The following is a 22,926-nucleotide window of genomic DNA, read 5'->3' on the forward strand; positions in this document are numbered from 1 at the left end:
TTATTGATGAGGTTTCACTGTAAACAGACCTTATTGGTGATAGCAAATATCAGCTGTAGTGGCTCTAGTAATGCTGCAGTGTTGTTGTCATAAGGTGGAACGAATAACAGCACACATTTCTCAGTAACTAATTTCTGCACCTCCGCCATGTTAAATGTGCCGCCGTGTGTGGGAATGGAGCACGCGATCAGCAACAGTAACAAAAAAGGTGTAGCCATTACAAACTGTTTAGACTAACAATTTCTTTTGTTTGACAACATTTACTTCTCAATATTCTAATTAAAGCCCATTGTTTTCTTCTAACTAAAGCACACGATGGCTCTTAACGTGATGTAATGGTAATGGAGAAAGAAAACTACGCGTGGGTGTGGGGTAGTGAGGCCCCTGATGCTCCAACCAGTGTACAACTATCAGATGAGCAGACTACGGCGCTATTTCACACCGGGGGAAGTGTAGGGTGTAGCGCAGTGAGGGGACCACAGCCTCTAGTAAAGAACATGGAACATTACTTTGAAGTGCAAATGAGCCCACCTTATCATGGAATGGCGCGTATGATTGGAGTGGGCACCAAATTTGCTCTCATGGAGACAATTGGATACAACTTTCAACCACTAATTGGTAGAGACAGCAATAGCTGGGGTCTTAACTACAATGGCAAGATCAGACATAATGGTGTGGAGGAGAACTATGTTGATACTGGTGATATACTGGAGTCCAGTGATCCATTGACTATTGGTGTTCTTTATGATGCTCACCTGGGGATAATCTCATTTCAGATTAATGGTAAACAGTACGGCACAGCATTCACCGGTATACCCATTATGTTTGACATTTATCCTATGGCATGCTCCACTGCTGGGAATAGTTCTATTAAATTGGTACGAAGTTGGTCAGAGGTGGTATCACTACGGTGCATATGTCGTGCAGTGATCAGGTATCAGCTAAGTGACATTAATAAAGTACAACTGTTGCCTCTTCCCAATGACCTCAAGGCCTATGTGTTGTACAGAGATGTGGAGTGGTCACGGTACTATAATAGACTGAAAGGCAAAGAAACACTAGTATGATTGTGTATATACAAGTAACTAATAGATCAAGTCATGTTCCATATCATGATTCACTAATATCATGTCACTGTCCCAGAATCCACATGGCAGCCAGTCATCTGATGGTACCAGTTCATTATCAGAAATTAGACACACCCTACACTTGTCATGTTTTATGTCCAGGATGCCCCTAAGCTGTGTCTGGTGTGGCTTCTCTACTGGAGTAGTGGTGTGTGCTGTAGCGTTCTGTGACTGGCTGAGGTAGTTGGATACTGGGTGTGATGAGGAGTACATCAACATAATGTAATGACTCATGGCTACCTCACCTTTCTGTTGACTGTAGAGTAGGCAGGAGTGCAGGAGTGGACTGCCTTTGTACGTCACCTGCAGTATGGTACAGATTGGCCATACACTAAGCCATTAGAACACACATTGTAACTCAAACCACTTTATTAGAACACACAATTCTAATAGAATACATACAATTCTAATAGAATACATACAGAGCAAGTTATTCTGACAAAGCTCAACCACTACACCTGTCAATAGCAGTAGAAAGCCACAAAGTATAATGAACTCTTGACAATGTGGCGCTTGAACGGTACTCACCTTAGTATAAGCTGTCTTTCGGTCAACTCGCTTGTTGTGTCCAAGTGTAGCCCAGCAGCTGTTGACCCACTGAGGCAACTGGGAGAACCTTTGGCCATCTTGACTGACAACACTACCATCTTGTGTCACTGACCCAGTAAACTGACAACCCTACACACAATCAGTATACAGTTGTATTCCAGTGGAACCTCTCCTGAATGGACACTGGACAATTTATTGGCATTGATTTTGGGTAGAGTAACAAGTTATAGCATGATCCTAAATGAAGGCTGAAGTGTGGGTAATTGAGTACAGACTTAATTTGTACACATGAAAATATGCTGTGGTTAAAGGTGTGTATATATAACAGCCATTTGCACACAAAGATGTCCATTATGAAGAGGTTCTGTTCAGTGGGTACCAGTAGAGTGCAGTTCAACTGATCCTGTGGAATCATAAGGCTATGGTTGATGAGTACATCCAGTGGAACTGGTTGAGCAAGTTCTGACTGCAACAATCGTGTAGTCCCTGGTTGATTAGTTTCACCCATTGGCTGTACTGCACACTGAGATGCCAATGGAACACTACCTGGCTGTTTCTGGGACACACCAACTGACTGTTTAGCCACACCTACTGGTTGTTGCTGCTTTTTAGTCACACCTACCCTTTGCTGCTGTGCAATGACAAAAGCTGATAGTTGTTGAGTTACACCTCTTGGTTGTGCAGCCACACCCCCAGGTTGTTGCTGCTTGTACACATCAACTGGTTGAACAATTTCTTGTTGATAGCTTGCACCTATCAATGGCAATGTTATGTCTGGTGATTTCTGTTGTGTGGCCACACCCACAAACTGCACTTGCTTCTGTGCTACTTGTTCTGGTACAATATCTGTTAATTGTTTAGCCACACCCACTGATTGTTGAGCCACACCTACTGGTTGTTGAACCACACCTACTGGTTGTTGAACCATGTCCACTACAGCCACACTCATTTGTTGCTGCTGTTTAGCTATACCCACTTGTTGTTGCTGTTGTCGTTTAACTACACCTACTAATTGTTGTTGCTGCTTAGCCACACCCAATGATTGTGGCTGTTGTTTAGCCACACCCACTGGTTGTTGTTGTTTAGGCACATCCACTGGTTGTTGCTGTTTTTTAGCCACACCCACTGGATGTTTAGTCACACTCACTAGTTGTTGTTTACTCACACCTACTGATCGCTGCTGCTGTTTAGCCACACCCACTGGTTGTTGCCTATGCTTAGTTGTAGACTGTGTTGCAGATTCAGTCAATAGTGAAAATGATGATGATTGTTTACGGGTCTTAGTAGGCTGCAACAATGATTTAGTCACGTGACCAGTAACTTCTTCCTTCACTTGTCCAAAACTGCCAAGTAATCCTTTAGATCGTGTGCAGTACCGACTCTGGCCAGACATCAACTTCAGCTGGGCACCAAGTCTCTTCTGCTCTTCAAAACAATTCAGCAGAGCTTTCTGCTTGTTTGACAATAGCAGCAATTTCTGCTGGAATGACACAGCATTACTACCACTGACAGAAACACTCTCTAGTTCATCTGATAACTGCTTCCTCTCCTGTCGTGTGATCCTGCTTAGCTGATGAAGGTTCTCCTCCAACATCAGAAATTGGTCTTGCAATTCATGAACTGTGAAGGTAAATATTGAGTCCAGGGTAACCTTATATATATATATGGGTAGGCAAGTTAGGTGGAATGCATAGGTGTAAGCTGTAAACATCAAGTGTAAAACTTTTTTATATGTATGCCTTTTGCACATCATTAGAACTAAGTTCAGTATTGTGTTATACATGAATAACAACAACAATTAACATGTTCAGGTTTATTATTATATGGTAAGCTACTATATAGGTACAGTAGGACCTCCATTATCCGAACACCTGTGTGCCAGTTAAATCATAAAAGTGTTCAGATAAGTGAATTTGTTCGGATAAATGAAGCCCATTCATTTATATACAGAGTTGTGTTCAACTACTCTAATAGAACATACACTTACTCTAATAGAACGTTCACCTAATGACGAAATACTCTAATAAAGCAGTCACACTGTTTGGATAATCGAGATTCGGATAATCGAGGTCCTACTGTAATAGTATTTTTTAAAAATTGTTGATTTAAAAATGAAGTAGGGATCTATGCAACAAAAGTAATGAAGATTAACAATTTTTAAAAATACTAGTTTTCTGGTTGTAGCACAGCTAGTTACTAGGGCTGCATTGATTCGACTTTTTACCGATACTTCAAATACCAAGTACTCAGCTGGGAAGTATCTGCAAGTACAAGTACTGATACCAAGTTCCTTAAAGTAGCTACTTCATAGCGCACACATTTATTATATAGTGCATTTCATGGTATTCTTGTATACATTTTCAGTATGGTTCATGTTTATAATGAAGTAGCCAATCAAGATTCACAAAGAAGGAAGTCACTGAAATGCAAACCAGTGGATATTCCAGTATTCTTCTGGAGAAGTGTAGATAATATCATATTAAATGGAGCTTACAAAAACACAAAAGTATTCTAATACAGAAACAATCACTTCTTAGTCTACCTGATTGCTCTATTAGAGTTATTGACTGTTCTATTAAGAGTATATCGATCTTTTTCTCAGTAAAGCGTTTTCACATGTAGGTTTCAGCATAGATCAGTAATTTTGCTGGTAGCTAGTTATTAGTGTTATACTTGATACTTTTAGGCGTCCACTGTGCTAGTAAAATATAGCAAGTACAAACGAACGTTATTTTATTCTCGCACGTGATAAGAATCGGTATCTGCAACAATATAATGACCGATTCCGATGCTTCATGAAAACAGTAGTATCGGCCCGATATTGATACTAGAATCGGTGTAGCCCTACTAGCTACAGTGTATCTTGTGACTGTTCTATTAGAATATCATACATAACTGTTGTATCAGAGTGACTGTTGTATTAGAGTATATCTCAAGTTAGCCAAGAGGTGTGCAGCTAGCTAGACCAATAAGGGGTGAGGTCATCTTGTTTACTGTTAAGCAAACAGCTAGATTGTTAAGAGGTGTGGTCTCCATACTCTATTGCTATTAGTCCACCTAGATCTTTAATTGATGGGCAATCGCAAATTTGCAGATATCTAGCTAGTTTACCTCTTATAGTAGCACCAGGACTGAAGCACTTCTGAAATCCAGCTCTGAAATAATTCTGTGGGATCTATATATGTAAAATGTTGATACGGAAAATTAACACTTCGATATGGATTCGTTGCACGAAGAAGAACAGCTTTATTGAAGATAAAAGAAAAGACAAGGCGCAGAGGGCCTACACTCATCGGATCCCCAAAAAGGCATATCCCACTGGTGAGTTTGTTATTGTGGCGTAAAATGGTGGCAGTGTGCTGCTTCATTTGACCTCTAGGCTTGTGACTGTGGTCAGTGAGGCAGGCAGTGAGACTAAAATTCAAGTTTTGGAGATTTAAAAAATTCTATATCTGGCCGTTTTGTTATATTTAATGCTGTTTTATATATTATATATGGACTAGTACTATTCCGCATCGCGTAAAATGTCTCTAGGATGATTTTAAAGGCAGATTTTTGGGTGGTGTGCAAAATTTTCAGGGAGATCCCTACTTAAACGGTACTACCGTACCGTTTAATACAATCACTAATTGCACTAGAAGGATGGTGACGTACTTTCTGCAACATCTCCACACAACTTATAAGTTGTACACCAAATAATCTATGAGGGTATCAGAAACCAGACCAGTCATGCAACCATCTTCTTAGTATGTTAGTGTCATAGGCAAACCATTAATTATGCTGCTAAAAACAACAATGGTGGCAATGGGCTTTATAGCCAGTGATTGTTCTATTAGAGTAATTAGGACCATTGTTGGTCACCCTATGATGTTTGATTATGTCATAGATTATATATTCCCTACCATGCAACCAAGCATTGTCAGGCTTGTGTAAATACAGTACATTGTACTGGGTGCACAATCCTTAGCCATCAGGGGGTGTCAATGTTGAATTAGTTCAACACACGGTTCAATATTTCTTTGAGATCACAACATGGTAACCAATTCAGGGGCGTACCGAGGGGGGTTTCCAGTGGTTTCAGGAAACCCCTTTGGATTTTAAATAGTACTTCAAACATTAAGAAATTAAAGCTTCAGGTTTCCAGAATCTGAAACCTGTCACAAAACAGGACACATTTCTTTTATCTTAGTTAAATAATAGTTTCTAACATGATAGCAACACTTATAGCATTGTTCTGAATTATAATTTTAGTGAAAAGATCGAGATACTTTAATAGAGCAGTCAGGTTATAAACTACTCTAATATAACAGTCACTTAGCTGAAGTGGAAACCCCTTTTCAAAATTCCTGCGTACGCCCTGCAATGGGGTGATACTTTAGGATGCTCACCATTTTGTACAGAAGTAGAAATTGCACTTCTTTCAAATTTTTCACTGAGCAATTTTTGTTTCTTCTGTAACAGTAGTGCAGAGTCGTACTTGACTAATTCATCCTCTCCTTCACGCTCTCCATCCTCCTCCTCGTTATCTTCCATGGCGGAGTCCGCCATGGTGGCGTCACTGTCGCTCCCAATATCATCCATTCTTAATTGGCACGTGATGCCACTGAACCCTGATAGCCGCAAAAGTTCGCTGAAGGCTTGTCTTTATCAGAGAAATAGTTGCTATGGTATTAGCCATAACGCATGCGCATGGAGGTATCGACTGCCGTGTCCAGCGAAATGAGTCTCGCTGAGTTAACGTTCTGCAAAACACTAAATATAAAGTAAGTGTTTTGATTGAATTATTATTTACATCATGTATGATATTAGTAACATTCGAAAAGAACTTTATTAATAAGACAAGACTTTTTGTTATAGCTTTCTCTTTGGGTGTCAGATGTCAGAAAATGCGTGATGTATAGATACAGCTAGAGTTTAGTAGCTATAACTAGCTATACTCTAATAGAAGATGCAGTCACTCAGTTTGGTTCATCATCAACACTATTAGGCCACTCCAAATAAATTACCTGTTTCCCGTCCTGGACTCAGGCATATTTGCATGGGGGCGGGCGGTTCATTTCCATTATTTCATTATAAGATTGGCTAGCTATTCAAGCCATTATTTTCCTGGCACTGCCAAAAAGGCTGCATAAAAGCGTGCTTAAGCTTGTTCCTTCTTTTGTAAGTTGTAAAAATAACACAAACGTGAAGTTTGTGCTGACTTGATAGCACTGCTGACACGTCAGCTGACACTGTGTCAAGATAGCTTTTACTGAGCCTATCAGTATGCAAGAATAACCGGAAAATAATGGAAGAATACGGAATAATGGAATATTTAGAGCTGGTAGTAACCAGATGCGAGCGGTGGACGGGAAACAGAGAATATATTTGGAGTGGCCTTATATTTTTCAGTTGTGCATATAGCTAGCTATTTTAATTCTGTTATCTTGCATCTGGTGTAGTAAAGCACAGTCAATGCTTATGCAGACGATGCAACATTGATATCAGATTCCCTAGAAGTACATGCCTCTGTGCTGCAGCAAATTGATCGAAAAGCTGCAGACCTGGATTTGTCTTTTAAACCTTCCAAGTGTGTCTCCTATTTGTTTGATGGCCACAGTCATAGGAAAGAAGGCATTTCAACTGTCTGGAGGTTGCACTAAGTCAATTACTGAAGGCGGCACTAAGTTTTTGGGGAAATCATTGGAAGTGTCCTTGTGTGCCACTAAAGCTGCTGCAAACAAGAAAATGACTGACTCACTGTCTCAACTCTTATCAGCCACAGACCTGCTACCAATCTGCGGTGAATATAAGTTATGGTTATACAGGAACTATATTGTTTCATTATTATGTTTTCATTTGTCTGTGGATGCTATTACTAAGTATGCTATTGGTAAGTTAGAGAATTTGGCTACCCACTACCTTAAGAAGTGGTTGGGACTTCCCAGATGTACTACTCAGGCCTTACTTTACTACCGTGGTGTCTGCTGTCCCAGTGTATCAGTGGTGTCCAGAGAGGCCAAGTTAAGTTTCTTGTCTTGCATCAGCACATCTGGAGACCCCCAGCTCCAGCAGTTGCATGGGGCTGCAGCTTCATCTGGGTGATGCTTATTTATAGACCCTAGCATCTGATTATCAACTTTTATCCAAGGCACATTTGCAGTTGTCATCTTTTCCAATGGCTTGTCCTTTGTATCTGTTTTCAAAGAAACTGCTAGCAGCTGATGAATACTCTAGATATGATGATCATTTGGATACTCTGTCTGTTCAGTGTAAGCTTAAAGACTCTGTGTGTTTGGAATCTTGCTGTAAAACTTGGAACAGACTTTTGTTGGAGTGTCATCTTGGTCACATTTCCTTTATCCTGCGAGCTGCTTCTGATACCCTTCCCATATCAGTAAATCTTCAGCGATGGCATATTCAGTGTGATGTGAAGTGCTCTCTCTGTCGTCCTACCACTGCTCACGTTATAGGGGGTTGCTTTATCACAAGGCCGTTTTACTTACAGACATGATCAAGTTTTGCATTGCATAGTTTCCAATTTCTCTGGTCTTTTGGCGGAGTCAAAAACCATTCATGTTTATGCTGACTTACCAGGAATGTATGCTAGTGTGTCTCCTCAGGCAGCCATCCCTCCATCACTTATCATAACTCCTTATCGTCCTGATATAGTGATTCACAATAAATCAACAAATTCAGTTGTGCTGTTAGAGCTGATGTGTCCTTTGGACTCTATCCAACATTTGGAATCTGCAAGAGACCGAAAGCAGACCAAGGAAGATTACTTACAGATTTTATCGGAATTGGATAGATTGGTCATCACTGTTCTCACGGTGTAATGCTCTAGGCTACATTCAACAAGCTACAGCAATCTCACGGTCTCAATGTAGAAAGTTACTTGATGAAGCTGCTGGGTTATCTATGACTGTGTCTAGAAGTAAGGAACTGTGCTGAGTGGTCAGTAGAAACATAGGACTATTTGTTTATTCGCTGTTATTTATTTATTTTATTTTTCTGTTTGTTTGTTGTTGTTTTATGTGTTTATTGTAATTTCACTCCTTGCCATGCCCACCTTATGGTCTTCCATGTTGTGGTCACATGTGCCCGAGGACACACCACACTTTCAGTATAATTATGTATGCATTATTTTCATCATCATTGATGGTTCTCTCTCTTTAATAATGAATATAGGAAGTGGTTACTGAATTGAAAGGTTTTTTTTCAAAGATAAATTAACTGACAGCCACCCATCTACTTGAGCACTAGTTGTATATTCTAGGGTTGGTATACCCTGAGTATTTGACTTTAGGGCACGTTATCTACTAGTTGCTCCGAGTATCCAACTTAAGGATATGCGACAAGTAGTGTTAGGGTTAGGGTCAGGGTCAGGTTCAGCTTTGGTTTCAGGTTAAATTCTTCTTACTATATTTAGCTTACTTCTTTGAGTCACATTTATAAAATAGAAAAGTAAGGGAGTTAGGGAGCTATAGCAGTGGTAGCACAGCTGGTAGTACACAGAACCATCACACTAATGGTCCAAGTTTCGAATTCCTTCGTTTTTGCCTAAGTTTTATTGTTGGTTCAATATAGCCCGTACGTTATTGAACTGACTTTTGGTTCAGTAACCACTGCCTCAATATATAATCAGCTGAAGACATCTTCCTTGCTGCAGCACTACAACTGATCTGCAAGTAACACATGTAATATACATACCAAGACTACACATACAATCCACTAGCTATTCATAGTCATGCAAGGCATATGCTAAAACAGCACACTATAAAATGTCTTCAGTTTCAGCACATGCAATCAGCACTGATGTGCTCTAAAACAGCACATCGGTATGCTAATTGAACATGTACCACATTCAAACCTCTTGTGATACTTATAAATTCTCCTCCTTCCCCAGAACGATACCTGAATGGAACAGTCTCCAAATCAATAACTTTAATAACCTATCCCTTGCAGATTTTAAACTTGTATGAACTAATAACTAACTAAAATGTTATATTAGCGTTTTACCACTTTAGGGGCTTTGCTAATTAATAAAATGAGAATGAAATGTAGCACGTGTTATTGTGTGATATTAACGCATGTGTTATTGTGTGATGTTAGCGCATGTGTTATTGTGTGATGTTAGCGCATGTGTTATTGTGTGATGTTAGCGCATGTGTTATTGTGTGATGTTAGCGCATGTGTTATTGTGTGATGTTAGCGTATGTGTTATTGTGTGATGTTAGCGCATGTGTTATTGTGTGATGTTAGCGCATGTGTTATTGTGTGATGTTAGCGTATGTGTTATTGTGTGATGTTAGCGTATGTGTTATTGTGTGATGTTAGCGTATGTGTTATTGTGTGATGTTAGCGTATGTGTTATTGTGTGATGTTAGCGGATGTGTTATTGTGTGATGTTAGCGCATGTGTTATTGTGTGATGTTAGCGCATGTGTTATTGTGTGATGTTAGCGCATGTGTTATTGTGTGATGTTAGCGCATGTGTTATTGTGTGATGTTAGCGCATGTGTTATTGTGTGATGTTAGCGTATGTGTTATTGTGTGATATTAGCGCATGTGTTATTGTGTGATGTTAGCGTATGTGTTATTGTGTGATATTAGCGCATGTGTTATTGTGTGATGTTAGCGTATGTGTTATTGTGTGATATTAGCGCATGTGTTATTGTGTGATGTTAGCGTATGTGTTATTGTGTGATATTAGCGCATGTGTTATTGTGTGATATTAGCGCATGTGTTATTGTGTGATATTAGCGCATGTGTTATTGTGTGATATTAGCGCATGTGTTATTGTGTGCTACTGTTTTAACACACATCATCTACTGTTTTAAGTGTGCTAATTCAGCACATTTTGTACACAATGAGCACATTTGTACATGTGTGTTATATGAGTACATGTGTATGGTGTGCTAAAACTGGAGACATGTTATAATAGCACTTGTTGTTACTGTGTCATAAAACATATCGCTATTATGACTTTGAAGCATGATCAAGTTTGAAAACAGTTATATAGGTCCTTAATATGATCTGGTAATGAATTACTAGGTGCATACATGCATGGCCAATTGGTGGTGATTGAGTGATTGAGGTAGATAGTATTCAACCAAAATGTAGCTGCCATATGTAGTTTGAAAACATGCATGCACTGACTAAATCAATACTCCCCCACGACAGAGTGGAACATCATGTGCAAGTGCATGGCATCAATTGTTCGAAACCAACTGCAGAAGATGGTATAGTAAGAGGTAATCACGACAATTGAGATGACACAATACAGTACGTGCTGGGAGACTACACAACCGATAATTCTATAGCTAGTTATGGTGCTATCTCATTTTCTCAAGAGATATTATACAATGACTAAAAGCAATGGTATATGGTGACTCTGATTTTAAGTTTGAATCCAAGATGAGAATTACGCATGCATGCATCACGTAAATTGGATACACTTTCATCAAACACAGTTTCAGCTTTTGGTGTGACTGAATGCTTGTAGGCATATAATAGCAATGAAGAGCAGGGCAGATCTAGGATTTCCCAAGGGGGAGCTAAGATAGGAGCATCTATACTTCTATAGTGGAGCTAAGATGTGGCTACTACTTTTATAATAGTGGTACAGTGGTATAGTGATACAGCGTGCAAAGCACACTCCAAATTGTTACTACACCCCTGCTTGAAAGGTTGTACTGCACCATCTAGCATGAGTTCATGAGTGCCAATGGTTCCCTCCTACATGCAGTATAGTGCATGACTTGGCTACACCACCAGTGTATATCACAACAGCAGATATCCTGTATGTGTTACAATTGTTCTCTGGGAGTGTGTCCAAGAAGAGAACGTTGTACAACATAAATTATTACTGAATTCATTTGGGTCCTGGGACACATGTGACCACAAGCATGATCCAAGAACTTGCGAGTGCATGGCAAGCATATAGAGTCTAGTCATACTAAAAAATAATTGCAACATCATATTAGTTTGGCAGTGCCAGCCCTTCTTCTATGTAAAGGGGCGGACACTGCTGGGTATCATATTAGCTAAATCCAACCACTACATTGTGCTGATTCACCTACCAGTCTATGAATTTTTCTAACTCTCTCCAAAAAGTGATGCTGCCCACCAAGCCTCACAGAGGATCTTTTGGCAAAAATGTGTATACTAGACTACACGTCCTTACTAACAGGTTTTTGGATCATGTTTGTGGTCAAATGTGTTTGAGGACTCACATGAATTTAGACTCCTTGGACACACTTCCAGAGAACAATTGTAGCAAATAGCTACAGGATGTGATACACTGGTAGTGTAGCAAGTCATGCACTATGCCAGCTTGGTGGACAGCATCACTTTTTGGAGAGAACTAGAAAAATTCATAAGCTGGTTGGTGAATCAGCGAAACTTTGATTCTCATCTTGTCAATCACCCTCACACTCACCAGCAGCCAACCGCCAGGTGCTTCATTTGATCAGCTGAGTAGTCCATGGATTAATAAGTTGATTAGTCATAAATTGGGACACTCCAAATGAGACTGTAATTTTCCGTCCTGATGTTTTTGTTATTCGGTATAGGTGGGAGGCTTTTTATCATTATTCATTATTAAAGATGTGACTGCTCTATTAGAGTATCTCAAGGTCATGAAAATGGCTTCTTTGCAAGCTAACAACCACCAGAACTCTTCAGTTTTGGGTTTCATTGTGCTTTTTAGCAATGCAAAAAAGGCTCCATTAGAAGTTTCCAGAAAGCAGCACAGGAAAAAATAATGACAATAATGACATAGTCTCGCGTGGCCAGACCCTTTCCGCACAGCCGCTTATCGATTAGTAGCAGCCGGCACTTATAATTTCCAATCGATTTTTTTTCCGGTTTTTTTTTCTTTTCCAATCGATAGGCGGCTGCGCGGAAAGGGTCTGGCCACGAGAGACTAATAATGACATCATGCAATATGGGTGCCCAGACGTGATGTGGGCGGAGGACGGGAAACTACAGTCTCATTAATACTATTATAATATATTTTTTGCCAAATCCCTATCCGTGCAGGCATCAAAAACCAGTAACATTGTTAGTTATCCCATAGGTATATATTATCTATGGTTACCAATGCAATTGCCTGACTCGAGGGAAATCAAAAAGGGAACCTCCCACCCATGCAGTCTGGCGCCACTCGCCAAGTTTAATTTTGCGAAATGGGCAGCAGTGCCAACATAGCTAGATAACAGACACCCCTACCATAGTTGCTGCTCTGCTTGTCCTGTGCTCCAGAGGAAGAAACAGATCGTGCTGCCACCAGAAACTGACCAATAAAATCAAACAATCAATACTTTGAGTTGATGATAGACTACTGGAACAATGGGGAGAGTGAATATCGCGGCATACGAAGAACTCTACGAACCGCTGCAACGAAAATTCACGTGATTTTAAGACATTCGTACCGTTTCCTACCAGAAGAAAGTGACAAAACTTGGCTGCCACGCTGGTGTTATTTAAGTTACACTTACACTTACAGTATGGGGTATGGTGCCAGACCATAGATTATATATACCCCCCATATTATCTATGGCCAGACTAGCCTATTTATAATCGACATTAATTTTATAGGCGCAAAGCTTATTGAGTCACGTGAGCTATATTACCCGCCTGGCACCAGCGATGGGAGGATGGTTCTCCAGGAGAAGTCACGCGACTAATAACACCAACCAACAAACTCCAGTCCAGCAGTCTCGCGTAACACCGCAAGACAGAGCTGTATTGGTATGACTAATAATGATTGTACGTGGGCTATTAAATTGCTCACGTGATGGCAGGATCTTAAAACTCAACGAGATCGCTTAAAGAAGTACCAGAAGAAGGTAACACACGTGATACTACTATTTAATAGCTTAAATGTTGAATTAGATAGTTGGCCAACTTCAAAATGAGCGTAAACTTGCCAAGCAGCTGCTGCAGGATGGGAAGAAGGAGTAAGGCAACTGCCAGTGTGGTGTGTATGTGTGTATGGTCCATTACAGGAAGGCCAAGTTGTTACTGAAGAAGAAACATTATCTAGAGGGATTGCTGGACAAGACAGATACACAACTAGACAACTTAGAGCAGATGGTATGTTTAATTTCAATCCTGTTTTTTATCTGCACACACAATTATTATGTCAGTAGTAGTAGTAGTAGTAGTGTATTCCCTCCCACTCCATTCCACTGAGAAAACTGATATTGCTGCTAGAAATATTTTTTACAACAAAAAATACCGTCACATTCTTGATTTATTAGTAACTATCCTTGACAGCCATGGCCTCATGGGGCAGAGAGAAGCACTTGTTGACCACAAGCACAAATGCTTAAATGCAATTTAAACTATATAACAAATACTCTATTATTTGTACAAGTTAGCAAGCAATCTAGTGTAATTCACCTATATTGGGTTGATAGTAAAGGAAGACAGCTAAGTGCACAAATACATTCCTGTGTTCATGAGCACTATTTCATGACTACTAAAACACATTCAGTAACTTAGTAACCACTCATTCACCAGGTGGAGAACATAGAGTTTACACAAGTTGAGATGAAAGTGGTGGAGGGATTGAAACAAGGGAATGAATGTCTTGAACAAATGCACAAGGTAAGTATCCTAATTGTTTCACACAGTCACCACTAATCCCACCATACAGATGATGTCACTTGAAGATGTGGAGAGGATAATGGCTGACACTCAAGAGTCCATAGAATACCAAAGGGTAACTGTGTGTAGTGTAGTGATACTGGCCACATTAGGCAGGTCATGTTGCATACGTTTGGATGGGTGACCTTATTAAGAGGTAACTACTCGTATGTAAACGACATAGGAAACGATTCTATTGAAGTCATAAACTGTTATACAGACACAATGTTAAGTACATGGAATTTGTACCCCTACAGGCCCCTCACTTGGCTCATGCACTACAGACTCAGGCCTTTGTGTTTACACATTCCAGATTCCACATTGTGCCCATATAACTGCTTTTTACATGCACTCAAATTGGTTAACACTTCCATGGCTGTTTCTGCTGTAACATCAGTAGTGTATTTTTCAGGTTGCTTGCGAAAACATAGAACATAAACATGATCAAACACGTGACCCACAGTGTGAATATCTTGAGTTACCGAAGGATTATCAAACGGTACGGTCATACCGTTTAAGTAGGGATTGTGGTGAATGTTTTGCACGCCACCCAAAATTCCGCCTTTAAAAAACATCCTACAGACATTGTATGCACCTTTACGGAATAGTACTAGTCCATATAATACATAAAACAGTATTAAATACAACAAAACACTTACAGGTGGCTGGATATAAAGTTTTAAAAAATCGCCAAAAACTTTTGGCCTCACTCACTGACCACAGTCACAGGCCTAGAGCCCAAACGAAGCAGCGCACAGTCACCATTTTACGCTACAACAACAAACTCACCGGTGGGATGTGCCTTTTGGGAGTGTACACCCTGGCGCCTTGTATTTTCTTTTATCTTCAATCAGGCTGCTTGTCTTCTTCATCCAACGAAACCATATCGAGGCGTTAATTTTCCATACCAACACTTTCTTTAAGCAGCATAATAGACGCCACAAAATTATTTAAGGTGCTTAGAGTACGCTACTGTACTACTGCACGGAGGTACCAGTACTCCATGATTGGTCACAAGATCATGCCCATTCTTTATTCTACGTATATCGATCTATCTATCGAGACCACGCCCCTTTTACTTTAGCTGTATTTGTGACCACACACCTTCAAGTTGGTAGGCTGATTCGAGATACTCTAGTCTAATAATCGATCAAAACCATGATGAACACACCCTTTTTAGGCAAGCACACATCTTTTGCAGGCTGACTCGAGATACTCTAATACAGCAGTCACCCTAATAGAACAGTCACATATTTATAGCTAGCTGTATACTTTAACAAAAAACTAAACAAACTAGTGTATTAAAAATTATGAATTTAAAAATGAAGTAGGGATCCAAACGATAAAAAGTAGTGAAACAAGAGATGAACAATGGTAGTTATTACAGCATAGCTCAGTGGGAAATCACTAATAATTGCTATGCTATGCCAAAGTAGGGATTTCCCACTGAGCTATGCTGTAATAACTACCATTGTTCATCTCTTGTTTCACTACTTTTTATCGCTTGGATCCCTACTTCATTTTTAAATTCATAATTTTAAAGAAGGTGGGGTATCCACCAAAAACAGCCTAAATTAGTAGAGCTCCTAAGCCTTTTAAAAAAACAAGTTTTGTGCACTTTTTGATAAAAGCATGAAACTTGGTACATAGTTTGTAATTGTCATAAAGGTCATTTTAAGATCAGGAGCCACCTCAGATTTGACCTTTGGTGACCTTTGTATCCAATTTTATATTTAAAAATTGACAGTTTTTTTCCCTATTTCACTTATACATGACTCAAAACCCACAAACTTGGTGCCAAATTAACTAAAGAGCAAGTTGATGCTTACGGAAAGTCGGTAGCTTTCTCTATTCAAAAGTTACAGTTATTTATAAGATCATATTTTCACCCTCCCATGCACATCATGTATGATATGTATACTACAGTGTTTTCACGTAGTTCTATTACATCCTGAGTAATTGTTGTACAGTTATATAGTGGACCCTGTCTTAGTAACCACCTCTCCATACCAGGGACACTGGAACAGCAAATTCAAATGTATTGCATGGTAAAAGACTGCTTGTCTAATGCAGCCATTTGTCTATCTACATACCACAGCAAAATAACCCTGAAGTGATTACAGTAACTACGTATGGTATCAGGTTTACAACTGTATTAATTTTCAGGATAGGAAAGCTATAATATGCAGCAATATGCACTGATTAAATCCTGCGTAACAGATTAAGTGATATCAAGTATAGATAATCACTCCGTGTAGTCTGCAGGAGAGTAAATTGAATACAGCAATATTAACCCTACTGTTGTGCTATGAAAATAATAAATAACCAAAGACCATATATGGCCATAATATAATTTATATTGACATAGCTCCAAGGTAGTTTGCCCCTCCATATTTGTGAACGATGGTCTGTACAGCAGGATATTCATATTTGAATGTTAAAAAGTAATAAGCATTTGGTGATTATGTGGAGGATATACTTTCATTTTTATTGTTGCCATTATTATACCATATAGGCAGAATCAAGGGATGAGCAGAATCATGTAAAAAGCAATTTTCATTATTCTAGATTGTGCGGCCTAGTAAAATAATATTTTAAACTCAACCATATTCATTCACGATCACATTTTCACAAAATTGTCATCATACTGTGTGCATGGCTGGACCAATTGACATAAGTAGATTCTCAGTAAATAGATCAACCTTGACTGTGTCATAAATTGAACGTACTTGTAAGTAGCTATTAGACCAACCAGCTAAAAGGCATGTTTCAAATGTAATCAAATGTTGTACTTCTATGTTAGTACACCAATTCTACATAAAGCTAAGGTGATCTTATAGATATGTACATATTATTCCAAACTATCGACATAACTATCTTAACCTGTAAGTGTACATACAAGTCTAACAGTAATAGGGATGTCATGCAAATAATCTCCTTTACACTTCCGTAGGTTCCTTGTTACAACCATAGATTGTAGAGAAAGGGGATTGGAAACCACATGTTCCATCCGCACCTACAGACCCAGTGTCACCTTCGTGTTATTACAAAGATATATAGCCTATAGCATAGAACTAATGTACATAAAGTTAAATTGTAAATCTTATCGCAAAATGTGTAAGTACAAGCCCAATAGAGGGAGGACAAAATGTGCAGTAAAAAGTGAAATCCGAGTGAAATCCTCTGTATTCACTTCCACTCGAGTTCTACATATATACTACCCTATACTCAAGAAATAGTATTAAACAAGTCACTGTACAAGTTTCAGTTGAATCTGGGCTACTATGGGTCTTTGAGAGGGAGGACAAAACCTTGTGTTTTTGTAGTCACAGATCAGAACGTGTACCAACTGTATTTCACTATATAATCTGTTACAACCTTAGCCCTATACCCACTTGGTTAATAGAATTATTTAAAATTGATCTCTACTGTGTATAATTTATATACTGTGCAACTGGATTATCCCAACCCCTCCCCACCTCCTATATTGTACTCCTACTACCCTATATACATCCTTTGATAGTTCATGGGTCTGCTCCTGATACTCATACACAATTGAGGTGATTAGCTGCCAAATAGTGTGATAATTGAATAAGCAACGTCTTTCTTTTACATATCAAAAGTATATGTGTGTGCAGGAGAAAAAAAGGCATTTGTTATATTTATAAAAATTCCAAAACTTTTGAATAGAGAAAGCTACAGACTTTCTGTAAGCATCAACTTGCTCTTTAGAGTAAAAGCATTAATTTGGCACCAAGTTTGTGGGTTTTGAGTCATGTATAAGTGAAATAGAGGGAAAACTGTCAATTTTGAAGTATAAAATTGGACACAAGGTCAAATCTGAGGTGATCTTAAAATGACTTTTATGATATATACAAACTATGTACCAAGTTTCATGCTATCAAAATGTGCACAAAGAAAGTGCATAGGAGCTCTACTAAATAGATCCACCATAGCATTAATAATTACTGGACCCACATTAGTGAGGTTTGTTTTGTGAGTACCTATATGATCAGGTGCATGTCAGGTGCTGTGTGTGTTTCTTGTGTTTAGGAAATTGATGAGTTACTTGGTCAAAACTTATCACCTGCTGATGAAGAAGCTGTGCTACAAGAACTAGATGAGCTACTAAGTGTTAGTGATGGTTGATATGATTGTGGGATTGAGTATTGCTAACAGGGTGAAGATAACATTGGTGAGAGGTTACCTGAAGTACCTACCACTGAACCAGTCAGTGTGGAAGAGGAGCAGTTGCCAACTGGTAAGTATATTGTTGAGCTGATACCTAGAGAATAACTGATGGATGGAACAAGTGAAACCCTGGCACTAGTCTCATAGTGAAGCCTTTCAAGTAACATTTTGTGTTGGTCATTACAAGATGAAGTTGCAGCTAAAATACACCTGTCATCATTTTCTCATGTATCAGCTCAGTCTGAACAAACATACTATAATGATGTTCCTTTTAATCATTTCTTGTAGCCGTGACACAGAAGAAAAAGACAGTTGTCACAACATAATTATAAACAGTATGAATAATTCATGAAATACAAGAGAATTGCAAGAAATTTATACAAAAATGTTTCATTGTAGGTCAGCTGGGGGTGACCAGTAGTCAATCACTGCTACTCCCGAGTAGCTGCGACCTTGACTCAGTATGCCTTGTGTGTAGTTCCACGTTCCTGTGAAAGAGTCATACACTTCTACTGTTGATAAATTAGTAGTGCCATCGTCGCCACCAGTAACATAGAGCAGTCCATGTACAACAGCTGCAGCAGCATTGCGTCGGCATGTCAACATGTCAACCACTCTGAACCACTGACAAGTCACAGGGTCATATTTTTCAACAGATTTTCTGATATCTGGACCATCGTGGCCACCAATGGCATACAGGCAATCATCCACAACGGCTACAGCTGCTCCACTGCGTCGCTGTAACATTGGCTCGATCATTTCCCACTTATCTTCATCAGGATCATAGCGCTCTACTGAACTAAGACACTGACGTGCTGCTCCATCATAACCCCCGATGGCATAGATGTGTTTGTGCATTGCTGACACGCCCACACTAGAACGACGCACATTCATTGATGCCACTTTTGTCCATTTGTCTGTAACTATGGTGATAATTTAGACATCACATAATCACTAACAGCAAGGAGTATCTAAATATAATAGTTATATAGACATTGAAACATAGGGTTCTACAGAATTTAGTAACCTGAAAGGCCCTGCACGAGCAAAGCAAGGGTGCTACTACAGGACCTGAGGGTTTCTAAATTCTGTGTTTCTGTGTCCTAGACCACAGCTTGTTCCTTCACTGCTGAGAAATGTAAGAAGCAAGCCCAATACACTCTCCCTGTAACTTGTAAGGAACTTGTTATCTAGTTAAATGCCCATGCGTTGCCAATGTTACAGGCAGTAATTGCCGTGTTTTGTATCACCCCAGAGACAGGGATCTACAAGATTTCGACACCTGTAAGTAGCCAATGAAATTCAAGTATTTCACTTTGCTGTGGTCTAACTGGACTACAAACACACTATGGACTTTATCCACAATGACATCACGAGCATAAGATGGCCGTGTTATTTTGGTGACTAATGTATAGGTGCCTATGGAGAAATTGTTTGATTGAATATTTCATCCAGGGAAAGAGATGTCGAGCTGTAAGCAACAGGTATGGTTTCAATACAATAAATGATTTGTATCGCATGCTTTGAGATAATGCTCATTTGCAATGGTTTAGTTACTTCATAACCATACACAAAACTGTTTGATCTATGATTGATCTCTACATTAGTCCCCCAAATAACATGGCCATCTATACCATTGTGGATAAAGTCCACAATACTATCTGGCAGGAATAATGGCCTTGATCTTATCAATAGTTCTCTATCACCAGTAAAGGTGTTGATTTGATCAAACTTGATACAGTGTGTATTGTAGTAGGTCAGTTAAATACTCTCCCCATACAAACTCATGCACACACAACACACACACACATACCAGGGTCATACTTCTCCACACTGTCTAATCCACAATTTCCATCAAATCCTCCCACTGCATACAAACAGCCATCAAGTACTGCCACTCCCAATGTGCTGCGCCGTGACAACATGCCTTGCATGGATTCCCATCTTCCCTTGTTGAGGTCTAACCGTTCTGCCGACCTGTAATCACATGATCCAGATAATGGCTGTACAATCAACTGTTCATAAAGTTCACAATTAAACCATTATATGGATTCCTTGGAAGCATTGTATGGGTTCCTTGGAAAAATCTGTATAGCAACTTGGTACAGGACTCTACAAGACTTGGAGTGTATCTTAAGTGAAAGTTACACACACAATGCAATAAATGAAGTATGGTTCCAGCCAGTGACAAAAAGTAGTGAAATAAGTTCAACAGTTAGGTGGGAAAATCCATACCAGGGGATAGGACATGCCATGATAGTACTGAAAATATTTCATGTGGGCTGAATAGTCTCTGTACAAAAATTAGAGTAAGAGGTGTGACATGGCACGATACATATCAGTTCTACTTAGTTGTATGCAATGGTGTGATGTTATGGAGTAATAAGAACTATAGTAGTGATGATGTGTGGCAGTTTTATGATGTGACAAGGTATTGTGGTTTGTAATGTACAAGCAGCCATAACAGTGCAAGAATTGTTAGTACCATTCCACTCTCATGATGCTCAGGATAGCTGTATTCATGAATGGCCTAGCAAGAAATGTCTACAAAGTGGTCTGAGCATGAAGGTGTGGTTGTAGTTCGGTGAGAAATGCTTAGAGCTGAAGTTAATTTGGCTGCTAGCAACATTGTTAGGCACACGTTCAATCAATACCATGTTCAACTAATTCAGATTGTAGTTTGGGTCAGTTACCTATTTCACACTAGGGGATGCTACTCAAAGCTACAGGTGTAGGACTGTGAATCTTAACAGGAAAACCTGACAGTTAACAAAATTCCAGTTATTTCACTGTAATTGTACATATTTATTGTACTGATATAACACAATTCTCTTCCATCCATAAAATATCGTGAAATTTTAGACCATAAAATAGGAATATTGTCATTTATGAAAAGCCGTAAAATGAAATTAGAATTTGTAATCAGTGATTTTCATACAGTTACTAGGTAGCAGTATAATATTGATGAGGTTCACAGCCCTAGTCACAGCTCAGTTCATGCCATGGCATAGAAATTGCAGTTACAATCTGCTCAAAATATTGGAAATAAACAAACAAAAACTGCTAATAAAAAAACAAATTAGAATGACAGTGGTACATGCTATATTATCTTCACAAATAAGAGGTGGCTTTTGCTGAAATAGGCAAAGCACAAGTTCGTATCATGACAAAAATTATGTTGTGACATAAACACTCATAATGTAGGCGTGTCTGATGGGTGAACAGTGAAGTGTTAATTGGTGTAAATTAATGAGGTCAATTTATCATCTCATGACATCACACAGACCCACAGGCATCAATTAACAACTCGTTAACACTGATATTGTACAAGTGGACATTTAACTGAAGTAATTATCCACTACCTCATGTTAATGAAGTACCACACCTCTAACACCTGTTTAACACAGTGACTTGACCCTCGAATGACGATGTAGTATACATCAAATGAGTCACTAAGTAACACTGACCTCTCACCAATAGAGTAGTATAACACATATTTTACCTAACACGTGATGTTCCATCAAATCCTCCAACAGCATAAACTGATGCATCAAGGACAGCAACACCACAGCGACATCGTCGTGACAACAATTCTGGGCCTTGTCTACAAGTGTTACTGACAATATCAAACACTTCCACATTACGTATTGCTTTGGGTGCTTGCCCACCAATCACCAGCAAAGATTGCGGAGGTCCAATACGTTTCCTGGGCATTGTCCTAGGACTGACAATAGATCTCTGTTGCTCCGGTGACAATAGGTGATATCTCATAGCCTCAATCACATAGTCCTTACAATCACTGCATGAAAGTAATAGAGGCTCATTGTAGACACGGTTCGTAATATAATCCCTTGGTAACAGTGGTAGTCGTACTTGTTCTATCAGTGTTGATAAATGCTGTGATCGCTCGTCACGATCATACTCAATCCATGACACGACTGATTCAAACACATGCTCCTCAGACAACACCCCTAGATCACTACTGCTTATCAGCTCAACCACTTGCTCCAGAGGAAGGTTTAAAAATTCATCACAATTACAAACATCAGAAAAGTATTTCTGAGCAAACTGCTGGGCCATGCTTAGCAAGTTGGGGCATGAGTGTCTGTCAGCAAATCTCTTGATACCAAGACAGTTGGAAGGATGAAGATTGTCTTGCAGGAATTCACAACAAATGTCACGTACTTCCATCAACTGCAGCAAATTGGCAGCTGGCAGGAGACACTGTACGTTATCCTCACCAACTTCAATAGTGCCAGTATAGACAAACTGTATCAGTAATTCTATTGCTTCTGGCTCCACCTCTCGTAAAGTGATTATATCTTGTTTACTCTCAGCCAGTTCCACTATAGTAAACAATACATTATAAAGGTACACCCAAGAGAATTGGTGCAATATATTATGAAATCATATCCTATAGCAAA

At 39.3% G+C, this 22,926-nt stretch overlaps 5 protein-coding genes across 6 annotated transcripts in view; 2 read left to right on the forward strand and 3 right to left on the reverse strand.

Annotated features, from left to right (window-relative positions):
• LOC136251485 (bifunctional peptidase and (3S)-lysyl hydroxylase JMJD7-like) overlaps nt 1-298 on the reverse strand; it is an 18,111-nt gene extending 17,813 nt beyond the window's left edge. Inside the window, exon 1 of the mRNA XM_066043942.1 lies at nt 30-298. Within this exon, the coding sequence (XP_065900014.1) occupies nt 30-218 (189 nt within the window). The 5' untranslated portion in view covers nt 219-298. The remainder of the gene's footprint in view (nt 1-29) is intronic.
• LOC136251495 (SPRY domain-containing SOCS box protein 3-like) lies at nt 276-1,139 on the forward strand. The gene has a single exon (XM_066043954.1). The coding sequence runs from the start codon at nt 336-338 to the stop codon at nt 1,065-1,067; it is 732 nt and encodes a 243-aa protein (XP_065900026.1). The 5' UTR covers nt 276-335; the 3' UTR covers nt 1,068-1,139.
• LOC136251480 (uncharacterized) lies at nt 1,042-13,247 on the reverse strand. 2 transcript variants are annotated; one of them, XM_066043936.1, is made up of 6 exons: nt 13,103-13,247; nt 12,890-13,054; nt 2,056-3,296; nt 1,656-1,805; nt 1,373-1,430; nt 1,042-1,318 (listed from the first exon to the last, which is right to left on the reverse strand). In XM_066043936.1, the coding sequence occupies exons 3-6, from the start codon at nt 3,268-3,270 to the stop codon at nt 1,086-1,088; spliced, it is 1,656 nt and encodes a 551-aa protein (XP_065900008.1). In that variant the 5' UTR covers nt 3,271-3,296; nt 12,890-13,054; nt 13,103-13,247; the 3' UTR covers nt 1,042-1,085. The 2 variants fall into 2 exon arrangements, with proteins under 2 accessions (XP_065900008.1, XP_065900007.1); XM_066043935.1 differs by lacking the exons at nt 12,890-13,054; nt 13,103-13,247 and adding an exon at nt 6,065-6,366.
• Nucleotides 13,236-18,900, forward strand: LOC136251498 (charged multivesicular body protein 6-A-like). Its single transcript, XM_066043958.1, has 9 exons — nt 13,236-13,411; nt 13,465-13,509; nt 13,556-13,620; nt 13,669-13,756; nt 14,186-14,272; nt 14,322-14,387; nt 18,365-18,445; nt 18,491-18,572; nt 18,791-18,900. The coding sequence occupies exons 1-9, from the start codon at nt 13,310-13,312 to the stop codon at nt 18,826-18,828; spliced, it is 654 nt and encodes a 217-aa protein (XP_065900030.1). The 5' UTR covers nt 13,236-13,309; the 3' UTR covers nt 18,829-18,900.
• LOC136251482 (kelch-like protein 3) overlaps nt 18,781-22,926 on the reverse strand; it is a 4,619-nt gene continuing 473 nt past the window's right edge. The window contains exons 2-4 of the mRNA XM_066043939.1: nt 22,005-22,848; nt 20,316-20,479; nt 18,781-19,425 (exon numbers count right to left, since the gene is read on the reverse strand). Of these exons, the coding sequence (XP_065900011.1) occupies nt 18,893-19,425; nt 20,316-20,479; nt 22,005-22,848 (1,541 nt within the window). The 3' untranslated portion in view covers nt 18,781-18,892. The remainder of the gene's footprint in view (nt 19,426-20,315; nt 20,480-22,004; nt 22,849-22,926) is intronic.

This window comes from Dysidea avara, chromosome 3 (genome assembly GCF_963678975.1).
Source record: "Dysidea avara chromosome 3, odDysAvar1.4, whole genome shotgun sequence".
Lineage (NCBI taxonomy): Eukaryota > Metazoa > Porifera > Demospongiae > Dictyoceratida > Dysideidae > Dysidea > Dysidea avara.

Excerpts from the sequence above, each read along its gene's own strand:
- LOC136251495 (XM_066043954.1), top strand. The coding sequence starts at position 336 with ATGGTAATGGAGAAAGAAAACTACGCGTGGGTGTGGGGTAGTGAGGCC.
- LOC136251480 (XM_066043935.1), bottom strand. The coding sequence starts at position 6,257 with ATGGATGATATTGGGAGCGACAGTGACGCCACCATGGCGGACTCCGCC. Across the intron at positions 1,806-2,055 it reads AGTTGAACTGCACTCTACTG|GGTTGTCAGTTTACTGGGTC; the intron begins GTACCCACTGAA and ends GATTGTGTGTAG. Across the intron at positions 1,319-1,372 it reads ACTCTACAGTCAACAGAAAG|TATCCAACTACCTCAGCCAG; the intron begins GTGAGGTAGCCA and ends CATCACACCCAG.
- LOC136251498 (XM_066043958.1), top strand. The coding sequence starts at position 13,310 with ATGGGAGGATGGTTCTCCAGGAGAAGTCACGCGACTAATAACACCAAC. Across the intron at positions 13,621-13,668 it reads CTGCAGGATGGGAAGAAGGA|GAAGGCCAAGTTGTTACTGA; the intron begins GTAAGGCAACTG and ends GGTCCATTACAG. Across the intron at positions 13,757-14,185 it reads TAGACAACTTAGAGCAGATG|GTGGAGAACATAGAGTTTAC; the intron begins GTATGTTTAATT and ends CTCATTCACCAG.